Here is a 25160-nt window from a genome sequence, read left to right on the forward strand (position 1 = left end):
TTTGGGGGGGGGCTTTACTCTCCTTCCCAAGATGCTGTAATTTAAATGGGAAACAAAGGGCAAGTTGTATGATCAAAATCCATCAGCAGAAGTAGGTATTATTATTTGGTATCGGTCATACTTCATAACTGTTGCTTTAAAATTTCACCTTAGTTAAGCGGCTAATAGTTATCTTGGCTAGAAAGTCTTTTAGCAGAAGTAATGACAGATTACTAGAATGCTTTAAATATTTTACTGAAGCCTAGGGAAGCTTCTAGGTATGTTTACTTTTATCTAACTTTACAAAAACATGGAGGATGCATGTGTTTCATAAACACAGTTTGTGCTGATATTGGTAGAAATAATTAAATGTGTTGATGTAGTTTGTAGGTCTTTATTTTCTCAGTAAAAGTCTTAGCTGTACTACTTACATGCACTTAGGTACTTAGCTTTATATTTAGCACTACTAATTTTATTTTACTGGAACCATACAGTCTTTGAATCTTTTCTTGCAAATCTTTAAGCCTAAGTATCACTGTGTCACTTTTACAGTAACTCATCTCCATATTCCCTAATCCCCTAATCACTTGTTTAGAAAACTTTAGATTTTTTTTTTTTTGTGGCTATGGTTGCTCTATTTTATATGATATGTTTTCAATGTGCTTTTAGGTTCAGAAAGAACTAGTAGATGCTCTAAAACTTAAAGGAAATCATAATGTGCCATTTGTCACTTTTTTTTTTTTTAGATCTGGCTTTGCTACTTCGGAGCACTACAGATATCTCTGCATTTCTTAGATTCATGCTTAGGCTAACTGGACTACAAGGACTTATGTCTTTCTGAAATTCCTAACTATGCCTCTCCTTTTCAGACTCACTTCTGTTTTCCCCATTTTCATGTTTCTCAGTTTCTTTGTGGTTGCCTATCAACCTCAGCTATTTGTTTCCTCTATCATTCCTTCTCTCATTGTCTGCTCTGATTTTTTTTTTTTTAAATTCCTCTTCACCTGGTCTTTGTATTTACTTTCTTCCAGCACTTTTGATGACCGTCATCAAACACACTCTGCAGATTAGAAAGCTTTGCTGGACAGAAACTGGGAGTATCAGCCAGGGCTTGATTACTTGAACTACTTGTCAAGCAGTATGTTACTGATCACAGAGAGTGGAGATGTGTTGAATATTAGTGTAGCTGAGTACAACACACAGATTCACGACTATGTGAGAAGTTAATTGCAGCCATAAAGAGAAGGGGAAATTACTACAGGAGCTAAGTCCATTATTCTGACCTTATATGCCATTTGAAATATATATGCTGTGCAATACTTTCTGTTAGAAAAAAACATATGATGCCAGATTGTACAACCTGAAAGAGGTGGTGCTTCTGCAGCTTCATGACCCCAGATCCTACCAATAGCAGGCAAAAAGATATTTTCCCAGCAGACATATGGGCATTAAGTACACAATACATTACACATATACATGTCAGGCCACACGGATTACAGACACTCAGTGCACTCACACAAACATGGACAGCACCAGTGGCCTCACTCTGCTTCCTACTCTGCCTGGGCAGGGTGGAGGTCCACTATATATATTATACATGTGCACAGGGTGGATCCCTCCAGCAGCAGGGCTCAGGCATCCATTCTGCCCAGTAGCTGGTCTTGCATCCCTGTCTGCCCAGTTTCTGTCACCTGGATATACAACTCCTCTTGCTCCTAGGCCACTTCACCTACTTGCTGGCTAGTCCAGCTTGATCTTCACTAGCCATCAAATTCTCACACACTTGCTCCAATGTCCAGTGTCTGCCTCCAAGGACACAGGGGCCCTCCAACCTGTGATCTGACCCCTCCTACTGGCACCCCCACAGGATCAAGAGTCCCTCATCCAGGAAAGAGTTAGAAAGGAATTTAATAAGAAGGCAGGACAGACTGTGCTGATCAGATGCAGGGAAAAACCAGGCAAGTGTACTGACCAGACCAGTATTTATGCTTTCCCCCCCACCCCACCTCTGCATTTTTTCCTCCTTTAAATCACCTAACCCTCTGCCTTTTCCCACCTTTGGTTCTGCCCCTAAACATGCCATGAATCCTGTGTAATCCTGAGCTATGCTTCCCATGCATCTCATAATGTGTCCCACCCCTAGGCTGCAGTCCCCTTAGTCTAGAAAGGTATTGGGGAGAGGTGTTCCCAGTGACTCAAGGTGATAGGCTCCATGCACAGACACTGGGGCTGAAATTGTGCTGGAACAGTCTCACACTGGTTGGTTGTTGTTTAGGAGTCCTTAATTTGTGTCACTCCCTGGGCTTGTCGAGATGGGCCTTTGATGGGCTAATGGTTCCTGTGGTGGACCTGGGAGCAGCCTGGGAGGGCATTATTTGGGCTTCTCCCCAGCCATCACATCTCTGTGGGTATGCAGGTTTGTTGGTTTTTTTTTTCACAGAACCTGACACTTTCCCCATAATCTCATCCCCTCATTAAATAGCCTAAGTGAGTACTGTACAGTGCAGCTATTGAAACAAATACCGGCAAAAGAGAGTGCATGCCAACCAGGCAACCTCCAAGGTACCCAGCAGCAAATCCATTATGTGAAAAAGATGTTTAAATGATTTCCAGTAAATTGCCAGGACAGTCATTCCCAACTGAAAATATTGGCGAGAAAACATGAAAGAAGGGACATGGAGCAGATGTTTCTGCTGATATTTTTATGGCAGTTAAAGAAAGTTGAGTTCTGTTGTCATTGTGAGTTGCTTAGGGATTAATGGAAATGACAGAGATGATGCATTGGTTCTAAATTGGTGTCATGTTGGTAGAGGATATTTTGATTGAGATTATGCAAATGCTGATATGAGCATTTATTTTCATAATGTTTCGGTTCTTTTCTGTTGGTGAAAGTAAGTGCCAAGATCCTCTGGAAAATCCACTGTTTGGTTGAGTGTCTGTAAGCCTGTATGTATACCAGTTGTTTTATAGGTAAGCTACTGTTTGTTGGTGTGGTTTGGGTTTTTGTTGCTTTCTCTTTTCTTTTTTTTTTTTTAACATAAACTTTTAATGTAAGACTTTAAGAAATCTTATTTTATTTAACCAGCATTTTTTTTTTAATAACTTGAGGAAGTTTTACTCAAGTAAAGCCTGTATTGAGTAAGTACAGCTAAGCAAGATACCATATTTCCCTTCAGAGGATTGCTGGTTTTGATAGGTTCAGATCCAAAAGTATTTGGGGAACTGGCACAGGGTGGGGAGAGGGAGAAAGGGACAGGAAACAGGGAAAATTACAACAACTGTTGAGGCCTGTAAAAATAAAACAATTACAGACTTATAAATGAGCATGGGAGTAATGCATTTTAGGATTAGTAATATTCATGAATAAACAAAAACTGACACTATAATCTCTTTTAAATCTGTGTAATGAGAATATATATTTGTGCAGCTGGGCATTATTTAACATTGATGAGGAAGTTCAATTCTTAAGAAGGATCAAATGCTGTAATTTCCAAGGCAGAAAAGAACTGGCATGAACTGAATGGGGAAAAATCATTGGGTTTAATCTGTGTTTTTGCTGTTTGCAGCCATTTATAGAAATTTTATATTAAAATAAGATTCCATATATTTCTGTACCTTTGACCTAGATTTCATGGTATCACAGAATGGTTTGGCTTGGAAGGGACCTTAAAGATCATCTACTACCAACCCCCCTTGCCATGGGCAGGGACACCTTCCACTAGAATTTACTAGAGTTGTCTCCCCTACTCCCCTTGTATAATTTAGTGAGGTTTTTATTTGTGGATCTCAGCACACACTAGCGTGCAACCAAGCGTTTGTTTTACGCAGCTGGGGAAGTGTAAATCCAGGTGTTAAACTTGTCTTTTCTTTTCCATTGCCCTGGCAGTACAAAGTAAGTGGGAGTAGAAATTATATGTTTTCTTTAGGGGTAGGGATTTTTTAAACTTCCTTTTTATATCTACCTTGAAGCCTTTTGCATAGGAGAGAGGACGAGGAGGGAAGAAAGGGGCAAGATGATAAAATAAAAAAGCTCTGAAGCTTTTTGTGTCTGGGACCAGTGTAGGACCAGCAAAACACAGTGTTTCTTTAACAATCTTCCCCGTCAGTTGCATTGCCCAGTCACGCATCACAGCTACACAAATGTGCCAGACCATCCAGATTTACGATGAAAGTGTGCCTTATGTGGAGACGTTTGGCATGACTTGCAGTTCTCCCCTTCAAATGTTTTTACGCTGAATGGTGTTCGGTTGAGCCACAGAGAGCCATGCTAGAATGCAGGGCTCTTTTGGCATTGGTTGTTTGGGGTTTTTTGTTTGTTTATTTAAAAGTGTTTGTGTATCCTTTAATGACTTAATTCTCAAAAGCACCTTGTTAAAAATTGGTGTCTAATTATGCTTCTTTCTTGTGGTGTCTCTAGGCTGACACTGTTACAAGGATGCTAATTGCCTAATCTATGGCTTCTAATTTAAAATCACTGCTAAATGTGTTTAAAAATGCATATTTGATCAGCCTTTTGGAATTAAATTCATTTCTCTCTGCCCTCCTCCCCTGATCCCAGCCCAAAGCAAAGAAAGAAGAAATCTGAGAGAGAAAAGGAAGCACCTTTGTTTTTACCATAAATGGGATGTTTTTCTTCCGTATTCATAGCAAATTTTGATGTGGTAACTCAAATCGCAGTTTCCAACCCCATGGCAGTAATTTTCTTTATTATCTTAGTGGCAAATAAACTCATGCTCTCTTTCTTTTTCTGATGGAAAACCACAATGGCAATTGTCTTGTTTATCACTAACATAAATGAGCCTAGAGTCAACTTGACACAAATTTGGTAAATCTCCACAAATCTTATTATTTTGCTTTTTCTCTGCATTTTAATTTTCTTTCTGTTTCTACAGGGTGTATTTGAATATTGCACTTATAATGATAACCCTTTATAGGTTCATTAGCTCACAGTATGAGGCAGAAGGAGAGCATGAGGCAGATACAGCAGCTGAAAGGTGGAAATCCATAACTTCAGAGCTTTGAGGAGGCTGAAGGTTAGATTAATGGCAGCAGGAAGAACTCTTGTGCTCAGTCACACAGGAGCTTTGCTGATGGAAAGTTTTAGTGGCATGACAGCTAATGCAGCAGTGGACAGAAATGTGCAGTAGTCATGCCATAAGCCACTAGAATACCTTCTATTGGTTTACGTTCCCAATTCATTTTAAAAAGAGTATGTATCTGTATATTTACATAATATTTTTATTTATATAGAAAAAATTTAATATTATATATCTATACAAAATTAAATAATGGTCTTTTTTTTGGAAACTGTTTTAAGGGTTTTGAAGTGCAGAGATACTGGGCATTGGGAAGGACTCTGTTTAGGAGGGGTTAACCAACTGTAGAAGCTAGAGGTTGAGGAAAACTGCTGGTTTGGTTTTTATTTTTGGTGGGTTGGGTTTTGTGTTGTTTTCTTTTGTGGTGGGTTTTTCTTTAGTGGGTGTTTTGTGTGTGTGTGTGGTGGGGTTTTTTAATGGGGTTTTTTTTTTGGTTGGTTGGTTTTTGGGGTTTTTGTGTGGTTTTTTGGTTGTTTTTTTCTGTTCTGCAGATGTAGGCTTTGCTGCTGGCTTATTTACCTTGTAGTTGATTGTATCTGTTTCTGTGAATAAGGAAAACACTATTTTGGGATGAATTAACAGAAGCATAACCTGTGGGATGTGCAAATTAAGCCTGCTGTGCTGGGCATTGCCCAATTTTGTGTGCTGAGCTTCACCAAAAACACTGAGAGTCCAGAGCAGAGCAAGAAGAATAATTCAGAACACACAACCTGTGGCCAAGGTCAACAAACCTGGCCTTTTTATTGTAGAGAAGAGCTTTATATCTGCAAGTAAACAGAATACAGCTGCAGGCAGGAGTTCAGTAAACTTTTCTCCAAAGTAATGGTGGCTAGAAAGAGAAATTATGAGCTTAAATTGCAGCAGAGCAGCTTCACAGTGTTGAGTGAGTGGGAGAAATGCTGATGCTGAAGGGTGGGTGGAGCTCTAGGCTGCCTTGGCCTGTTGCGGAATTTACATGATGGAAGACTTTGAACAGAGTATGTCAGGTATGAAACATGGATGTAATTGATCTTTTTTTTTATGAAGTGGATTAGGTTAGATTATCTTTGAGGTTCACCTGTGCGATTCAGCATTTACACTAATTATGATCGGGAAAAAGACTAAGCTTTTTTTTTCCCAGCACTTACTGCTCCAAATATAATTTGAGCAATTGAAAAACCTTTTCCCAGAACATCTTGTAGAATGATGTAGTACTTCTTTAATGTGATGTTAGGAGTAGCAGAACTAAACCCTTAGGCTTAGGTTAACTTGCATTTGAACTGCTGTGAGTAAAATAATTGTGCGGTGTGTGATAGCCTCTTGCCAATCTCACATGGCCACAGTGAAAGGATGGAGTTTTCAGCTCTTAGAATTCATGTGTTTGTCCCAGACAACTGTGAGAGCAAACCAAGGGGCCCTACAATGATTGTATCCCAGAAAAAAGAGTCAAATCTCAGTTTCACTGTGAAGTTGTGTGAAGATGCCAGGGGTTGTGCTTTCTTGTGCTTTTGGGACTGCAATAGCTCAGTCCAGCTTCTGGCTGTGGAGGTCACCTAGTCATGGTTGAGAAGTAGTGCTTGATCTTGGTTTTACTACAGCTGGGAGGATGATTAGCTAAAGCATGTGCCAGGGGAGGTTTAAATTGGATATTAGGAAAAAATTATTCACGGAAAGGGTTATCAGGCATTGGAACGGGCTGCCCTGGGAAGTGGTTAAGTAACCATCCCTGGAGGTGTTTAAAAGATCTTTACTTGAGGTTTTGAAGGACATGGTTTAGAGGTGGTGTGAGGTTTACAGTTGGACTCTGTGATCTTACAGGTCTTTTCCAACCTAAACAATTTTATGATTCTATATCATATACAGCCATGATTTGGTGGATTTTTCCAATTGCTTGATTGCATTTATATGTGAAAAATGTGTTTTTGCTGAATGGCTTTTCATGTATAGCAACATTTCTTTAAAAACAGGCAAAAATAGTCTTGCAGATGCAACATACAGGCCAGGAAGTGCAGGTTTCCTGATTTGCATTGTCATTAATAATTAGGCAATATTGCATTGGCAATGCACGTCACAGTTGGAAACTTCCTTATTTCTTGGTTCTTCCAGAATGCAAGTAATTTTGTTGTAATTAAATGTAGCGTAGCTCAATCTAGAATTGTTGCATTTCCTCAGAAAGAAAATTCTGGAATTTCTTTAGCATCAAAGTAGATCTATTTCCCAAACAATCAAAAAAATAAAGAAACACACACAACAAACTTTCCCAAGGGGAACTTCAAATTTCTTAATTAATCTTTTTGTGTACACATTACATCTAAGATGCGCACAAAGCTGCAGCTCATCAATAAACACAGTTTTACCTGGACGTGAACCGCGTTGCAGTTATTGACACATTCAGGCGCAGTTTCCAAGTGCACGTAGACCAGACAGATAAACCCAGCATTGCAGCTGGCTGAGTCTGCTGGCATCTTCCCAATGCTCTGGCGCGTCAAGGTGAGCACACCGTGAGTGGCCATGGCTGGCTGCTTCTCGGGTTGTGAGGGCTCGGAGCCTTGAAGGTCTTACAGCTTTATCTTATTATAGCCTAATATTTTATTTAATGTACTACTTCCCATGCTTTTTCTCATCAAGGTAACCTAATTCTACGGGGGCATCTCAGCCGCGAGTACCTGAAATTTAGCTGAGTGGTTTGTGGTGACCAGCTCTTGGCTGAATATCCACCTCTGGTCATGCAGAAATTGCTGTCTCTAGGAGTCCATCAGAAATTTGTTTTGAAGAGCTATCGTTGGTGTTGCAATACAATTTTGTCTAGTTAAGATCTTATTTTTGTTCCCCACTACCACCACCTTTTGTTAGGGGAGGGCGTTATTTTAGCAAACATTTTGAAGATATTTATTAAACCAAGAAGGATTTTTTTGAAAGGGATCTTTGGCTGTATTCAGAAACTAAACCAGGTGTATTGTTGTCCTTTTACATTAAGATAATTATGTAGTGGGCAAAAATAGCAAGAAAGAACCCTAAAACAGGAATCTTGGTTACCTTAGAGTCCTCTGTGCCGGATCAGATTGTGTTTGGTGTTTTTAATGCTTTGGAGCTCTCTTAGGTGACTGTGCCTTCTCTTGAAAAGATAAGTTGAAGTGTGTTGAAATAGCTTGAAACATTTTGGATACATGTGCAGCTCTAGTTTCCTCCTTCTGTCACTATTTGACTGAGAAGGTTTTTTTAGATGCTGGCGGCAGGTGGTGCTCCTTGTTTTTTTTCTTATTTGGAATTTATTTTAGATTTCAGCTTTCATACCTGAAGGTGCTGGGAGCTTCAGCAGGGCTAGGGAAGTGATCATCCCCCTGTACTCAGTGTTGGTGAGGCTGCATGTTGAACGTTGTGTTCAGTTTTGGGCCCCTCACTACAAGAAAGACATGGAGATGCTAAATTGAGATCAGAGAAGGGCAATGAAGCTGGTGAGGGGTCTGGAGCACAAGTGCAAAGAGGAGCAGCTGAGGGAACTGGGGCTGTTTAGCCTGGAGAAAAGGAGGCTGAGGGGAGACCTTATCACTGTCTACAACTACCTGAAAGGAGGTTGTAGCATGGAGGGTGTTGGTCTCTTCTCCCAGGTATCAAGTGATAGGACAAGAGGAAATGACCTCAAGTTGTGCCAGGGAAGGTTCAGGTTGGATATTAGGAAAAAATTCTCACGGAAAGGGTTGTGATGCAGTGGAGCCAGCTGCCCGGGGAAGTGGTGGAGTCACCATGCTTGGAAGTATTTAAAAGATGTAGATGTGGTGCTTAGGGACATGGTTCAGAGGTAGACTTGGCAGTGTTAGGTTAACGGTTGGACTTGATGATCTTAAAGGTCTTTTCCCACATAAATATTTATATGATTCTATGATCATGTAAACTGGCAACCTAAAACGGTGGAAGGGCCAAACCCAGGCATGTTCAGCAGAAGTTTCCAATGACATTTGCTTTGCCAACAGCAAATGAACAAGGGCAGCCTTAACATTTGGAAATGTGGCAAGAGCTACTTTGGAAAACTTTTCAAGCTCATGATAATCAAGTTAATGGTTCTACTAATGAGTAAAGACAGAGTTTATTTAAACTTTCAGCCTTTTTTTTTTTTGTAGGAAGGATAAATGTAGTAAGTATATAATTACAAACAGAAGAATTGTCTAGCATGGAGTATGTTTGTGCATGCATATGAGGAGATGTGGAGGGATTTACATACCAGAAGGTTACTTGTTATATAAAAATTAAACACTGCTTTATATGGCCCTGTTTTACCTTAAATTGGATGTAACTAAATTACTGAGACTGTGCACTGTTACAGTATGGATTTGTAGCAATACTTCCATCTCATCGTATCTGAAAGGGTTACTTCACTTTTAAATGTGAGATGTAAAAGTAAATCCTTGTTCATACTTAATTTTGTCTGACTTTAACAACACTTCTGCACTTATTCTAGGTTCAACTATAACTATAGAGTGATTTTTTTTTAATTTTATTTTACTTTTCCTGTCCTCAGGCAATATAAAGATGAGTTCCATACTACTGATTTTTTTTTTTAATCCAAACAAAAAACTGGCAGATATAACGTTTGGCTCTGACCTTTGCAGGAGTAGTCCTGCAGAATAACAAGAACAATGAAGTACTGTTGCATCATGTTTGCCTTTTATGGGGCTTTAAAAAAACTTTTTCATATACATGAAATAGTAGAGAAAAACAGCAGCTTCATATGTTCTTACTGTCAGAATACAGATCTGGAATTCAGACGATTTTTTGTTCTCATATGTAATTTGCTTTAAGTCACGGTGAGATTTCTATTTCACTTAACCTGTTTTAAAAAAATTATAACATACATAGAGTTTCTCCACCGTGTAGCATTGGAATGAATAAGGGTGGGGATATTTTTTTTGTTGTGGTGCTGCATAGAGAGAAGCTTCCACTGACGAAGCAGAAGCTTACAGGGTCTGTGTATTTATATATAAAAACATATTTGTTAACATTTTCAGTTTTGTAGTTATCTTCTGAATACATATTGTAATAAAGCAACAAATAAATCATTCATTTGTTTTAAAATAAATTGCAGGTATGCCATTTCAGTGCACAACTATTCCTTGAGTAAGTTTGAGGGTTTTTTCCCCTTCCTTGTCTGTTTGTGCTTTCAGCCCTATTTAAGGCGCTGAAGAGTTGAAACCAGCTTGAGTGACATAAACCCAAGAACCTCACAGTCTGTTTAGCTTTCAGTATTTTTCTGGGAAGTTGGAAGTGTTGAAGAAGTGTAGCTGGACCTAATGAATCCAATGCACTGCCTATTTTGTCCTGTTTACTACCATTTAATTCCATCAGTTCCTGTGAATCTTTACCTTTGCTATGCCCCTGCAAAGCTGAGGAGATTTATTCCTGTATTACCAGCAGTTTAATGGAGTTTATCCCCTGCTATAGCCATATTCACTGACAGAATCAAAATATATTGTAACACATTAATTGTGTCGCATAGTGCAGACTGTCATGCTGGGTCTTCCATTTATAATGAGCTTTGTATTTATAAAAGGAGGCTATTTCTCAGCCCTAAAATTAAAGCTGCCTTTTTAAATAGTGATGAAGAAACTGTAGTTAACCAACGTGCCACTGAAACTCTATGGGAACCTCATATAGGGTGACAGAGTTGCTAAATCCTTCTTGTCATTCAGCTCTTCTGCTTTCTGGAGGTATCCCACACAGCTGGCACAGATGCTGGCTAACTCTCTTGGTCTTTGTGCAAGTCAAAAAGTAAAACAGGAGTGAGGGAACATCTGCTTCTTTCAATCAGTAAGAGCCATTGAAATCTAAGCGAAGTTGAATCTTGGCTTTTGGTTTGCAGTCTGGAGCTGGAAAAGCTATTCTGTAAACTGGTTTTCCAAACCATTTGCTTTTCCTCAAATATTGAAAGTAGAGGAGCCTAAAAGCTTGGAAATGAGCGTTGTCTTCCCTTGTCCATCAGCCCTTTAAGGGTTGAGGTAAGCAGTTCTGGAAGTGGAAAAGAACCCATGAAGAAATCCAGCAATTAAAATCATGTCAAGGTCTATGTGGCTACAAAGTTTTTTGTTTGTTTTTGTTTCACTCTAAGCTGTTCTTCCTTAGTCTGCATTTCTAATCAAGTTTTTTTAAGAAAAGAAACTTTTCCCTTCAGGCTGTGCTCAAGCCCACTGCTGTGAATGTTAGTTTAGTTACTGATGAACTTCAAAATGTGTTCATATTGGCCTTTGTCAGCTGATTAAAATGACTGAATTATCTGCCCAGACTAAGAAGCTTGATTTTTCACACCAAAAGTTAAAATGATATTTTTTTTCACTTGCTTTTTCTTCATGCTAGAACACAGCCAACCCCTTTCAAATTTTAGCAGGAAATGGATTTGGTGGACTTGGCTTGATCTGTATTATTCAGATGATTAAACTTTTAAAAGACTATAGCATCTTTTTGGTGCTCTTGTCTTCCTGTTTTTTATTCTTTCCATACATACTTTTTACTCTTCCCCTTTAAAATTGCCTTCTCTGCCTGGTACTTGGTACTTTGCTCTGCTGTTAATGTTAGTGGCTACCCTTTGCCATCTAAAGTCAACAAAAGGTCTCCTTCTGTCATTAAGTGTCTTCATACACCAAAACATGTTTGCTTTTTCCTGTTGCATCTTAATTACTGGCTATTTTGTCAGTATGCCAGCTTCACTTATCCCTTCATTTTGTTCCTATACTCCTGTTATGCGATTTGTATGTTACTGCTCCTGGCACTAGAACGTACCCTTTCATTTTTTGTTTATTCTCATTTTTAAGGTTTTAATGCATTTACATATGGACAAAGGCTGCCAAAAACCTATCACACACTCATAGAAACACTTTTTGCAAATGGAATTTATTTAGAATGTCCCACTCTATTTATTTTTTTTTTAAATTTTTATTTAATTTGAAGAACAATCTTCATGCTTGGTGTTCAACATAATATTGAAGATTAACAAAAACAGCCTGTTCTGTGCTGTGATACTAACTAGTAACTAGGTACCACTTTGGATTTGTCTCATTCTGGAAGAACAGAAGGAAGGATGTTGCATCTGAACGTTTTAACTTTCTATAAAAATATTCAGTAGTGATAAATAAGTGATTAAACAGTGTAACTTGGTTTTGTCTTCCATATAACACTCTCTAATATTTTTTCTAAATTGTAGTGGTGTCTCTGTGCCCTACATAAAGATATGGATACTACAAAGACAAAACTCCCTTGTTTTTCTGAAAGGGTTTAGAAAAGGAAAAAAACAAACCAAACCAAACCAAGCAAAACCCACAAACAAACAAAACCCCCATGAGCTTCCAGGAGATCATAAGCACTATTTGTCATCTTCTTGATCTGGAATACAGCTTGGAATGCATCTATTAAGATCTGCCACTTGACATCACAACAATTCTACATGAACGGAGGTGGTATTTTGTGATTACATTTAGGTAGTATGCAGAGAGTTAGAGAAATATGTCTGAAGAAAATTTGTTATTAATTCCTTATGAAATCTGGATGAAGCGTCTGAAAACAAACAGTCTTCTTGATCATGAAAGAATCTGTTGAGTTTAGTTTGGGGAGGAAGAAGAAATGGTTTGGAACCTTTCACAATTTAATTAAAGTGTCTACTTCTTGTGTAAGATTGTCTTCAGGCCTTGTAATGAACACATAAAACTGTTCAGGAAATTCTTTCTCTTGTAGCATTGACAAGGAGATCCTTTATATAAATATTAATAACTAAGTCTTTCACTTTGCATTCATTCTACATCAAAATTGGAGATTTTTTTTTTTTTAGCTCTACTTTCTTTCCTGCATCTTAGATAATTTGTTAGAGGCCTTTAAATGTATGTGTGTGATCTGGCACTCACCATCAGAGGCAAGTGAAACAGCTCATCGTAATACACATTTGAAATAAAGCCAGTCTTAGCAAGGAAATCACTTGCAAGATTTGCCAACAAATTAGATGAATTTTTAGAGTGGATATGATGAAGTCTGGTTAAACAAACATTTCATTTCTTTTAGCAGCTGATTGATTCCAAACAAAAAAGCTGTACCATCTGGTCCTTGGAAAACAAGTATTACACATTGCTTTTTAAAAAAATTACATACAAAAATATTTATATAATTTACTAATTATATGTATACACATACCAATTTCTATAAATTACCAGTGTTACTTTTGTATGCATAAAATGATTTAATTTATTCATGTGTAATACACATAACTTTGTAACAGTCATACATTCCAAAGAAAATATGTGAGTTACTAGAAAAGCTTCTATCTACAATGCTTATTATTACATCTGAGCTATTCGTCGTAACACAATTTGACAGGAAGTTTTAGAACTTGAATTTGAAAGCAGTAACTTCAATGTTATTCTGAGTTGTAATAAAACTTAAAAAAATCTCAAATTTACAGAAAGAAAACTCATAAGCTTTTTTGGTGTATCTCTTGAAAGAAAACTAAAGGGAAAGGTGGGCCAGATGAATAGAAGTATCTCCATTTATGATGTAAAACTTAAACCACTGAAGTATTTTTTGAAAAACAGCTTAATTATACTCTTGAAAATGTTTGATTGTTTCTCCCCACTGCCTCTGCCAAGCTCCTGGAATTCTTTTCCTATTCTGGATTCCTCTCACATGCAAAAAAATGAAATTGTATGTCTCAAGCTTTTAATGACTTCTGTATCATTTGGAGAGATGCTTTGTTTTCCGTGAATGTCAGTGACATTACTTTAACGTCAAACGTATAGTTCTTGATATATAAATAAAGTCAATTTATTGCCATTATGGACTTTTTGCTCCACGATTTGAAGATCCTTATTCTGTGTTTTATTTCATTCCAGCTATTTATGAACTCTCTTGTGAAGCATACAAACACTTGGGCAAAACTTCAAATTACTACTGGATAGATCCAGATGGCAGTGGGGCACTGGGACCTTTGAAAGTTTACTGCAACATGACAGGTAATTGCATTGTATTCTTGAATTTATTTTTTTTAAATGTAGTCAGGTGAAATAGTCTGTTCATAGTTCATATTTCTGGCAAAAGAAAACTAATTGCTAAGAGCTTCTCATGAGAGGGGTCATCATATCTATAGTAACCATTCAGTATAGTCTGAGCAAGGCAGTAGGTAATCCATTTCATAAGCTTATTGAATCACAGCTATTAAGTAGCCTTAAAAAACCTTTTGTATTCTCAGTGGCACTTCATTTTTTTAAAAAAAATGTAGATATATATGGCTATTTACCCAAATTATTGTAAATCAACATACCTGTAGTTCAGTAAAGCCTGATGTTCATGGGGTACTGCAGAAGGCAGCTTTTTAGAAAGGCCAGGATTTTATTTCTGCCCAGGTATTGCTGACTTTCACGCACTTAGAACCATAGGCGGGGAATAGAAATTATTTACATGAGAAACAAAACATTTGAGTTTTCTCGTTTGCCTCTTCTGTCTTTTCAACTGGTGTTAGAAGGATGTATCTTGTTTAACTCATGAGACCATGTATATAACAGCATTAACTTATTTTGGTTTTGTTGCCTTTATTTTTTAATTTCTCCCCTGCTTCTGACACTAGCTTTGCATGAGTGATTTCCCATCTGGGCATTCTCACAGAAGATATCAAGTCTTAGTCATCTGGTTTGGCACACTGAGGCAGAAAAATATAATAATGAAAAAGGAAAAAGGGGCAATTCTCTGTGCCAGGAGTTTATTATTTCTTTGATCAGTTAATGCATGACAATTGTCTCAGCACCTTTTCTTGATATGAAATACGGGGTAGCTCATACAACAGACATGTCCCTGACTTTCTCCCAATGTCTGCATAATAAGTTTGAATTTCAGTCTGTGTGCAGTGGAAGTCTGGCATATGTCTGAGTCCTCAGACTTCAGCATCGGCAACACGAATGTGAAGTCACTATTGCAGAGTGAAATAGTATAAAAACTGTGCCTCTTTAGAGATCACAGCCACTCAAGCTCACGTAGCTCTTCCTGGAGGCAGAAGCTTGTACATGTCTGGATCTGTGGGGGTGCGTTTTAGCCTATTTGGATGGGAGAGACTGGGTGAGCGGGGTGGGCAGAGAGGGGAAGCTAACTTGAAGGGAGATGCATGACACATGCAGCAGACTACAGATCAAGTGCTTGTAGGTAGACAGCCTGTTGAAGAACAGAATAGCATTGTTTCACATTGCCATTAATGTCTGCATTTGAATTATAAATGCATATCTAAGAAGGAGCCTCATCTAAGCTCTAGGAGTGCCATCAGTTCTTCTTGGACTGCAGAAACAGGCCAGCCAATCTGTTCTGAGACACGGGTGTAAAGGCAGTCTTTCAGATAAGTGGATCCTGACCCATTTAGGGCTTTTAAAATCATAACTAGCACTTTGAACTGCATCAGTAACTAATCAGGCAGGCACTGCAGAGAACAATGCCAAGAACTGCTGATACTTGATAGTGATTTTTGCTATTCAGAAGAAGTACTGCTGTGTTCAGCACTAGCTGTAGCTTTTGGGTAATCTTCAAGGGTAACTGTGTAAGGTAAAAATACACAACTATAGTGGTGTGGGGCACAAGAAAGTACACCTGTCCTGTGCTACAGTGTTGCTCATCCATGTTTAACATAAATATACAGCAGAAGGTCCTGCTAGCTTGTCCAACACTGGGGAAAAAATAGATAAGAAAATTAAAGTAACCATTTTCCTAAAGCTTCTTGTCTACAAAACAGTTTCCAGAGTACTTAAATATGACCCTTTCCTAACCAGTGGACGGAGATCATGAACACTGGGATAGATGATTTAGAGCTCATTTCCTTCAGCTGGATATGACTCATGCTGTGCAAAAATGGTGGTTTTCTGTTTTAACTGAATTGCTCTCATCAGCAACTACAAGTGCATTTTGCACTAGTATCCATGTAACTATTTAAATTTTTAAAAATAAGGACCTAACAGCACTACTTCTTCATTAAAATGCAAATGACTGCAAGAAATACAGGAAAATTGATGAGAAGTAATTTTAATCTGTGATTCTAAAACCGGAAGGCCCCCTCTGGCAGTTGTTCTCAGCTTAGCAGAGCACATCACCTATGTACATACTCTGTAGTACCTATACATTGCCGCTGTTACAGCTTTCATGTTCTTTTAATTAGTGGTCATCTTAAGCACTGAAAGATGTGGAGGGTAAAGAACTGCATTTGTAGGAGAAAACTCACAACACTCCTAATCTTTTTTTGAATTGATATGGATTATTATCAGTGATACACATACCAGGGAAAGGACAGAATGAGGTTACCTGGGGGCTTTACTTTGCTTCACCAATGATGTTTTTGTAGAAGTCTGTAGCGGTGATGCATATATTGTCAGATAACGAAATTAACTACAGCATATTAAAAAAAGAGAAGAATTCTCAAATAATTTTAGTATCAAGATTGTGTAGATTCATGGTATTACTAGCAATATATTTGAAAAAAAAATAAAATAGCTGAATTACGATTAACTTTTTTTTGGTGAACATGAAACTAAGTAAAATACAGATCTCGCTATACTGAATAGTATGTGGAGTATACTAAATGAAAAAACACTTCTTCGTATGGCATATAGTGATATTTTATTTTAATAGAGACATCCTTAACTGTATTTCTATCTAGCCTGAGATTCAAATCTAAATGTTCTCGTTAACCCACAGTGTAAAAGAAAATCACTATATTAAATGAATACTCAACATGCTAATAGACATTTAAAATATCCCTTGTTTCATTCAAGTGGAACTAGCAAGTAAGAACACCTTAGTAACTAAAAAGGTAATGTAAAATGTAACTTGCTTGTTTGGTTCCTAGGGGAAACAAGTTCACAAGTTGGGGTTATTAGTAAAGCTAGTATGCATCTTCCTAAAAGAAGGTGGTTTAATGGTTATGTGCTGCCTTTACCCTTACTGTGGTGGAGTTTTACTGGTGCAAAATGTTTGTCATAGTTAACCCCAGCTCGCAACTAAGCACCATGCAACCACTTGCTCATTTCTCTTCCAGCAGGATGGCAGGAAGAGAACTGGAAGGGTAAAAGTGAGAAAACGTGTGGGTAGAGATAAGAACAGTTTAATAATTGAAATTAAGTATAACAGTGATAATAATAAATTGTAATGAAAACGAACATAACAATGGGAGAAAAGTGAAAGAGAAATTATGCAAATTAGAACAATTGCTTATCACCAACCAACCAGTGTTCAGTCACTTCCTGAGCAGTTCCCTGGCCAACCTTCCCCCTAATTTTATTGCTGAGTATGGTGTCAGATGGTGTGGAATATCCCTTTGGTCAGCTGGGGTCAGCTGTCCTGGCTGTATCCCCTCCCAGCTTCTTGTGCACTCCCAGCCTAGTCGCTGGTGGTGTGATGTGAGAAGCAGAAGCCTTGACTCAGGGTAAGCACTGCTCAGCAACAACAAAAACATCCTTGTGTTATCAACACTTTCCAGATGATCTTTCGAGGTCCCTTCCAATCCCTAACATTCTGTGATTCTGTGAAATCCAAAACATAGCCCCGTAACAGCTACTATGAAGGAAATTAACTCTATCACAGCCAAAATCAGTATAGTGTTGGAGAGTAAACTGTACTCTCACGTGACTAGAAACATTCAGCGGCAGGGGCAATATCCTGAAAAGCCACTGGAATTGTTTGTTTAGAAATTGTGTCTTTAGCCCTTGAAGGTACTGGTGCTGTATCACAAATTTCATTATGTCATCATTATTTCAGCATTTCACCTACAGACTCCATACTCAGAAAGTGTTAAGGTTCCCTAGTGTGTCAAAAAAGCATTAAAAAACAACCTGAAGAGAAAATTATGCTGCAGTAGACAGCTGTCTGGGCATATTTCTGGGCATAATCCATATCCATCTTTAATGTGTCTTAAGTCATGATGAGTCCTGTCCTTCACAGACGTTGCTCTGGTAACTAAAAATTGTTCTGGTTTCTAAGATGTGCTGGCAATTCAATAGTGCAGTCAAAGTGATCGAAATACTTGTGTGCATGTGCTCCTCACAGCAATTCATGGTCTCTACAAACTACTCTGTATTATCAAAGAAATCCCAGAGCCCCTCCATTCTCTTGTCCTTGTCTTCTTCCAATAACCTTATACTCACAGTGCTGTATTTTGATAGTGAACCAAGCACTTAAATTTTATGTCCTCATAGTGGAATTAAAGTATTAAACATATCGCATTTAAGTATCTATTCTTGCTCCAGTAATATGGGTCATCAAAATCTAAGGCATTGCCATAGATGTTCAGCAGTTTTCCAAATACTTAACCATAGAAACTATGTAAATTTTAGGAAGCTTGGTTTTTTGTTATTTTTGTTGGTGGTGTGGGTTTTTTTGATGTTTGGTTTTTGTTTGTGGAGTGGTTTATATTTTTGTTTGCTTTTCTTCTATGAAAAACAGTATTGAAAATGTTTTAAGTTGTTAAGTTAGAACTTGTCAAATGAATACACTTATGGGAAAATATTCCTTGAAGCTGTAATGTGGCATAATGTTTGACCATTAGACTGCTTTTCAGTTTAGCCCAACTTGTGATCTTAGGCCAACAGGGAGCTCTTCCAAATCTCTGTCATCTTAAGGCTGAGATCTTGCCCTCTTTCAGAGGCAAGTCCACATTGCAAAGATGCAAAGTTAGACTCTGCATTCAAGCAGGTTTTTTCCAAAGACAGAGGGTTCCTATCTCGGTATCAAGTTTAAGGCCTTTTCCGTTGTCTCTTTAGTTGTTGTTAGAACCGTAGATGTAGTGGGAAGAACTACCCTTATAAGATGTTCATTGGAAGACGTGAATTTTCGGTATATTATACCTTCACCCCATGCACTGCATGATATTTTGTATTTCTTCGTCTCTAGGCTTGATTCCTCTGGCAGTTTTTGTTTTGGTCCCATTGAGAACGTCACAAGAAATAAGATCATATTACTCCCTATTTTTTCTGTTTCTTTCTTTTTCCCCCTTTGGCCCAAGGAGGATGGGGAAGAGGTGTCAGATCAGTACGTTTACCCTGATCTTATCTTGTGCATTTGTCCTGCAACAATTTTCAGAGTGAAGGGTGAGGAATAAGCAGAGGAACAATGCACAGGGACCATAAGTGCTCACTTATCCTAATGGTTGTATGGGACATCAGTGGAAGAGGCAACCCAGCACTTCTGTAGTATCTTGAGGCTTTATACTGAGGATAGGAAAATCAGAGTCTTTCTGCTATTTCTTCTTCATCATCATTTAGACCACTGATGCAAAGCAGAACTCAAAGGTTTCATAATCTATTTTACCAGAAGATATGTCAGTTAATGCTTTTTAGGGGCCCTGCAGTCATTATGCATGTGTGATGTGACTTCTGTCTCATTTCAGGATCCAAATAGCTGCAAGCATAATGACTTCATTTGAGTGGTACTTACCCTGTCCCCTTTCTAGTACAGTTCTTTTGCCTAGAGATGCACATCATCAAACACTTTGAGAAATCATTATGCATGTTCATAGCCTGCCTCATAAAGGTCAAATGTACGAGGTGGCTTCCCTACCCGCTTTCCCCCATCCTCTCTTGTCTCTCTGTTCGCTTTTTCACCACAAGTGGCATACGTAATAATTACTGCAGTGACTTTGTGAGTAGACATTAAACAACTATAACTGTCATATCCAGTGATTTTTCTGTCTTTTTTGTAAATAGTGGGTCACTGGAGTGCTTTTTACTATGACATATGTAGAAACATATGGCATGAATATAAACATGCCATTCATCTCTACATACTGATGAAAAGTGCCCCAGTAGCAGTGAATGTTTAATTCTGTTGCACATATCTGTGTAATTAGTTTTTCAGATGATTCATTTTGCCTGGGAACTGATTTGCTGAACTTCCAGGGTAGTGAAATGTATACACATAGATATAAATCCATGCAAGCCTGTATTTCAAGATGTGTGTCTTGAACTAGGGGAAAAGAAAACAGAACGGTTGGAAATAGGATGATGTTACTGTGAATGTTAGAAGCACACACTTAGTTCTGGATTCACTCCCCCATATTTTTGCCCTACTGGAGATGTGAGGAACTCAGCACAAACTGCTTCATGCCAGTGATATGCTTCAGTTATCCCCATAAAATTGTTCCTGTAAAGAACATTCTTGAAAACCCAAACAAAGCTTGTGTTTTCTGTAAAATTTTGTTTCTCCTTTTGGTCGCTTCAATCAAGTTAAGGCTAGACAGTAAATTTACCCCTGAAATGTTGAGAAAAGTTGTTGGAGTTTTAAAATTTTATTTTAATAGTAGTATTTTCATCAGGGTTCTTCTGTTGTTTGAGCGGGTACAGATGTTGGGGGTGCGTATGTTTCTGCCTATGCCCTACATCACTGGGAAAGCTTCTCTGTGCTTCTTTGGTCTTTGAGGAACAAGGCCAGTGATCCAGCTGTACGGCTTCACAGCCTGGAAGGTATGAGTCACTAGGTTCAGGTGGGGGTTTCTGCTATACCAAAATACTTTCTTGTTTGTGCTTCCCCCTTAAGGCTTCCTTGTCCTTAAACAACATTTCAAAGAATGGCTTCTCAGCAAATCATATTCAGAGTTCTTTGTTTCTAACTGTTAGTACTGTCTTGTCTTGTTGACAGACAGTGGGACTAGGAAGAAATCCATTTACCTGTTCTAAGTATTTTTTTTTGTCATTTCCTTTGAAACTGAAATCAATGTAACAAAAAGATCGCAGACCAGATGAGTTTAAAGGAAACATTTAAAATTCTGTTCAGATGGCAAATGATGTATTAAATTAACTTCTTACTGAGACAGATAATCAAGTGATGTAAAGATTGCAGACAATTTTAAATAGAGAGAAGAGAGATTCATTCCACTCTAGAATACTCTGCTAGTATTCAGGGTGCAATGCTCCACACTGATGTGTGATTCTCTAAATTAATTTACCTAGAAGGGCAAGTAACCTGTGTTGTCACTATTGCTCTTAAAAAAATTGGGACTTCTTGCTTCCTCTTGTATGCTTTCACAGATATTTTTAAAAAAGAGATTTATTTGGGTAATGAAGAAGCTGCAGCAGGCATGCATTTTTTTCTGTATGCACGCATACACGGGGGGGGAAAGTACTGCTGATGCAGGTTCCCTGCACAGGCAGGAGGAGTACAGAATGACTCCCATGTGACTCCCTCACAGGCAAGTGAAGTTAGTGCAGATTATGTAGTAGTGTAAATTACAGTGTTATGGAGAGTTTTTGTGAAGGCTGTGTTTGAACCAAGGGCAAGTCCTGCCTGACCAACCTAGTGGCCTTCTATGGTGGAGTAACTACATCAGGGGACAAAGGAAGGGCTATGGATATCGTCCATCTGGACTTGTGTAAAGCTTTTGACACAGTCTGCCACCACAACCTTCTATTTAAATTGGAGAGGTATGGATTTGATAGCTAGTCTTTTTGGTGGACGAAGAATTGGCTGGATTGTTGCATCCAGAGGGTCATGGTCAATGGCTCAATGTCCAGACAGATCGGTGACAAGTGGTGTCCCTCAGGGGTCCATATTTGGACAAGTGCTGTTTAATATAATGACAATGGCATAGACAGTGGGATTGAATGCACCTTCAGCAAATTTGCAGATGACACCAAGTTGAGCGATGCAGTTGAAACAGCTGAGGGACGGGATGCCAGCCAGAGGGACCTGGACAGGCTCGAGAAGTGAGCCCATGTGAACCTTGTGAGGTTATACAAGGCCAAGTGCAAGATCCTGAACGTGGGTCAGGGCAACCCCTGTTATCAATTCAGGCTGAGGGATGAAGTGATTGAGAGCAGCCATGAGGAGAAGGACTTGGGGGTACTGGTGGTCAAAAGACTGGACCTGAGCCGGCAGTGTGTGCTTGCAGCCCACAAGTCAAATCGTACCTTGCCTGCACCAGAATAATTGTGACCAGCAGGTCAAGGGAGGTGAGTCTGCCTCTCTGCTGCACTCTGGTGAGGCGCCACCTGCAGTACTGCATCCAGCTCTGGAGCCCTCAGTACAGAAATCACAGAATCATAGAATCATTTCAGTTGGAAGAGACCCTCACGATCATCTAGTCCAACCATAACCTAACCTAACTCTAGCACTAAACCACATCCCTAAGAACCTTGTCTAAATGCCTTTTAAAAACCTCCAGGGATGGTGATTCCACCACTTCCCTGCACAGCCTGTTCCAATACCTGCCAACCCTTTCTGTGAACAAACTTTTCCTAATATCCAATCTAAACCTCCCCTGGTGCAACTTGAGGCCATTTTTGCTTGTCCTGTCACTTGCTACCTGGGAGAAGAGACCAACACCCTCCATGCAAACAACCTCTTTTCAGGTAGTTGTAAACAGCAGTAGGGTCTCCTTTCAAGCTCCATTTATCAAGGCTAAAAAGCCCCAGTTCCCTCAGCTGCTCCTCATAAGACTTGTCCTCCAGGCCCCTCACCAGCTTCATCACCCTCCTCTGCACTCTCTCTCGTACCTCAGTGTCTTTGTTATGATGAAGGGCCCAAAACTGAACACAGTATTCAAGGTGTGGCATCATCAGTGCTGACTACAATGGCACAATCACTTCTCTAGTTCCACTGGCCACACTATTCTGGCTACAAGCCAGGATGCTGTTGACCTTTTTGGCCACGGGGGCACACTGCTGGCTCATGTTTAGCTGGCTGTCAATAAACACCCCCAGATCCCTTTCTGCCAGGCAGCTTTCCAGCCACTCTTCCTCGAGCGTGTAGTGTTGCCTGGGGTTGTTGTGACCTGAGTGCAGGACTCAGCACTTGGCCTTGTTAAACGTCATATAACTGGCCTCAGGCCAATGATCCAGCCAGTCCAGATCCCTCTGTATGGCCTTCCTACCCTCCAGCAGATCAACACTCCCACCCAACTTGATACTGTCTGCAAACTTATGGAGGGTGAACTCAGTCCCATCATCCAGATCACTGACAGAGATTAAAAAAAATTGGCCCAAATACTGAGCCCTGGGGAACACCACTCGTGACTGGCCACCAGCAGGATTTGGCTTCATTCACCACAACTCTTTGGGCCTGGTCATCCAGAGAGTTCTTTATCCATTGAAGAGTACACCCATCCAACCCATGAGCTGCCAGCCTCTCCAGGAGAATGCTGTGGGATACAGTTTCAAAGGCTTTACTGAAGTCTAAGTACACAACATCCACCGCCTTTCCCTCATCTACTACATGGATGACCTTGTAGAAGGAGATCAGGTTGGTCAAACAGGACCCACCTTTCATAAATCCACGTTGACTGGGCCTGATCGCATGGTTTTCTTGTATATGTCGTGTGATGTCACATAGTACGATCTGCTGCATGACCTTCCCTGGCACCGAGGTTAGACTGACAGGTCTGTAGTTCCTTGGATCCTCCTTGCGGCCTTTCTTGTAGATGACTGTCGCATTAGCCAAATTTCAGTCAACTGGGACCTCCCCACTTAACCAAGATTGCTGATAGATAATGGATGGTGGCTTAGTGATCACTTCTGCCGGCTCCCTCAGCACCTTTGGATAGATTCCATCTGGCTCTATAGACTTGTGGGTGTCCAAGTGGTGGAACAGGTTGATAACCATTTTCCCTTGGATTATTGGGGCTTGATTCTGCTCCCCATCCCTGTCTTCTGGCTGAGGGAGCTGGGTACCTGGAGCACAGCTGTTCTGACTGTTGAAAACTGAGGCAAAGGAGACATTTAGTAGCTCAGCCTTTCCCTCATCCTCTGTCACTGTATTTCTGTCTGCATTCATCAGGGGATGGAGATTCTCTGTAGCTCTCCTCTTGTTGCTGATATATTTATAGAGACATTTCTTGTTGCCTTTTACAGCAGTAGCCAGACCTAGATCTAGTTGGGCTTTGGCCTTTCTAATTCACTCCCTGCATAACCTCACAGAATTCTTGTATTCCTCCTGAGTGGCCTGCCACTCCTTCCGAAGGTTATAAATTGTCTTTTTATTCCTGAGGTCTAGCCGCAGCTCTCTACAGCCAGGCCGGCCTTCTTTCCCACCAGCTCGCCTTCCGGCACATGGGGACAACCTGCTCCTGTGCCTCGAAGATTGCCTTCTTGAAAAGCCACCAGCCTTCCTAAACTCCTTTGCCCTTCAGGACTACCTCCCAAGGGACTCTGCCAACCAGCTTCCTAAAGAGGCCAAAGTCTGTCCTTGGGAAGTGCAAAGTAGCAGTTCTGCTGACCACTCTTCTAACTTCTCCAAGAACAGAAAACTCACATCACAATCACCATTATCACCTCCAACCCACACATTGCACACAAGTCCTTCTCTGTTTACAAACAACAGATCCAGTGGGGCTCCTTCCCTAGTTGGCTTTCTGACCAGCTGTGTCAGGAAGTTGTCTTCCATGCACTTCAGGAGCCTCCTAGACTGTTTCTTCTCTGATGTGTTGTGTTTCCAGCAGACATCTGGTAGGTTGAAGTCCCCCATAAGAACAAGGGCTAGTGATTGGGAGACTTCCTCCAGCTGCCTGCAAATTATTTCATCTGCCTCTTCATCCTGGTTGTGTGGTCTGTAACAGACCCCCACCAGGATATCTGCCTTGTCAGTTCTCACCCATAGACACTCAACCCTATCATCACCCTCATCAAGTTCCAGACGATCAAAAGCCTCCCTAACATACATGGCCATCCCACCTTCTCTCCTTCCTCACCTGTCCCTTCTGAAGAGTTTATAGCCATCTAAGGCAGCATTCCAGTTATTAGAGTCACCCCATCATGTTTCTGTGATGGCAATTATATCATAGATTTTCTGCCTCACACTGGCTTTCAGCTCCTCCTGTTTGTTGCCCATGCTGTGTGCATTTGTATAGATGCACTTCAGCTGGGCCATCAATTCCACCACCTTTTTCTGGTGAGAAGCCCTAATTCCTTTGTGGCCATTATCAAGTGCTTCAGTGATTTCTAATATATCAATAACCCTTTTGTTTCTCTTACTGCATGGCTCTCATGGCTCTCATCCGCTTCCTCCACTGGGATAGCAGGAAAGACATAGACCTATTGGAGAGTGTCCAGAGGAGGGCCACAAAAATGATCAGAGTGCTGGAACACCTCTCCTGTGTGGAAAGGCTGAGTTGGAGTTCTTCAGCCT

At 39.8% G+C, this 25160-nt stretch overlaps 1 protein-coding gene across 5 annotated transcripts in view; it reads left to right on the forward strand.

Moving 5' to 3' along the window:
* The window catches only part of CNTNAP2 (contactin associated protein 2), a 1147495-nt gene that overhangs the window by 751624 nt on the left and 370711 nt on the right, over positions 1 to 25160 (forward strand). For all 5 annotated transcript variants that reach the window (XM_065052118.1, XM_065052119.1, XM_065052115.1 and 2 more), the window contains exon 12: positions 13916 to 14035. In XM_065052118.1, coding sequence (XP_064908190.1) covers positions 13916 to 14035 — 120 coding nt within the window. The remainder of the gene's footprint in view (positions 1 to 13915; positions 14036 to 25160) is intronic.

This window comes from Columba livia, chromosome 2 (genome assembly GCF_036013475.1).
Source record: "Columba livia isolate bColLiv1 breed racing homer chromosome 2, bColLiv1.pat.W.v2, whole genome shotgun sequence".
Lineage (NCBI taxonomy): Eukaryota > Metazoa > Chordata > Aves > Columbiformes > Columbidae > Columba > Columba livia.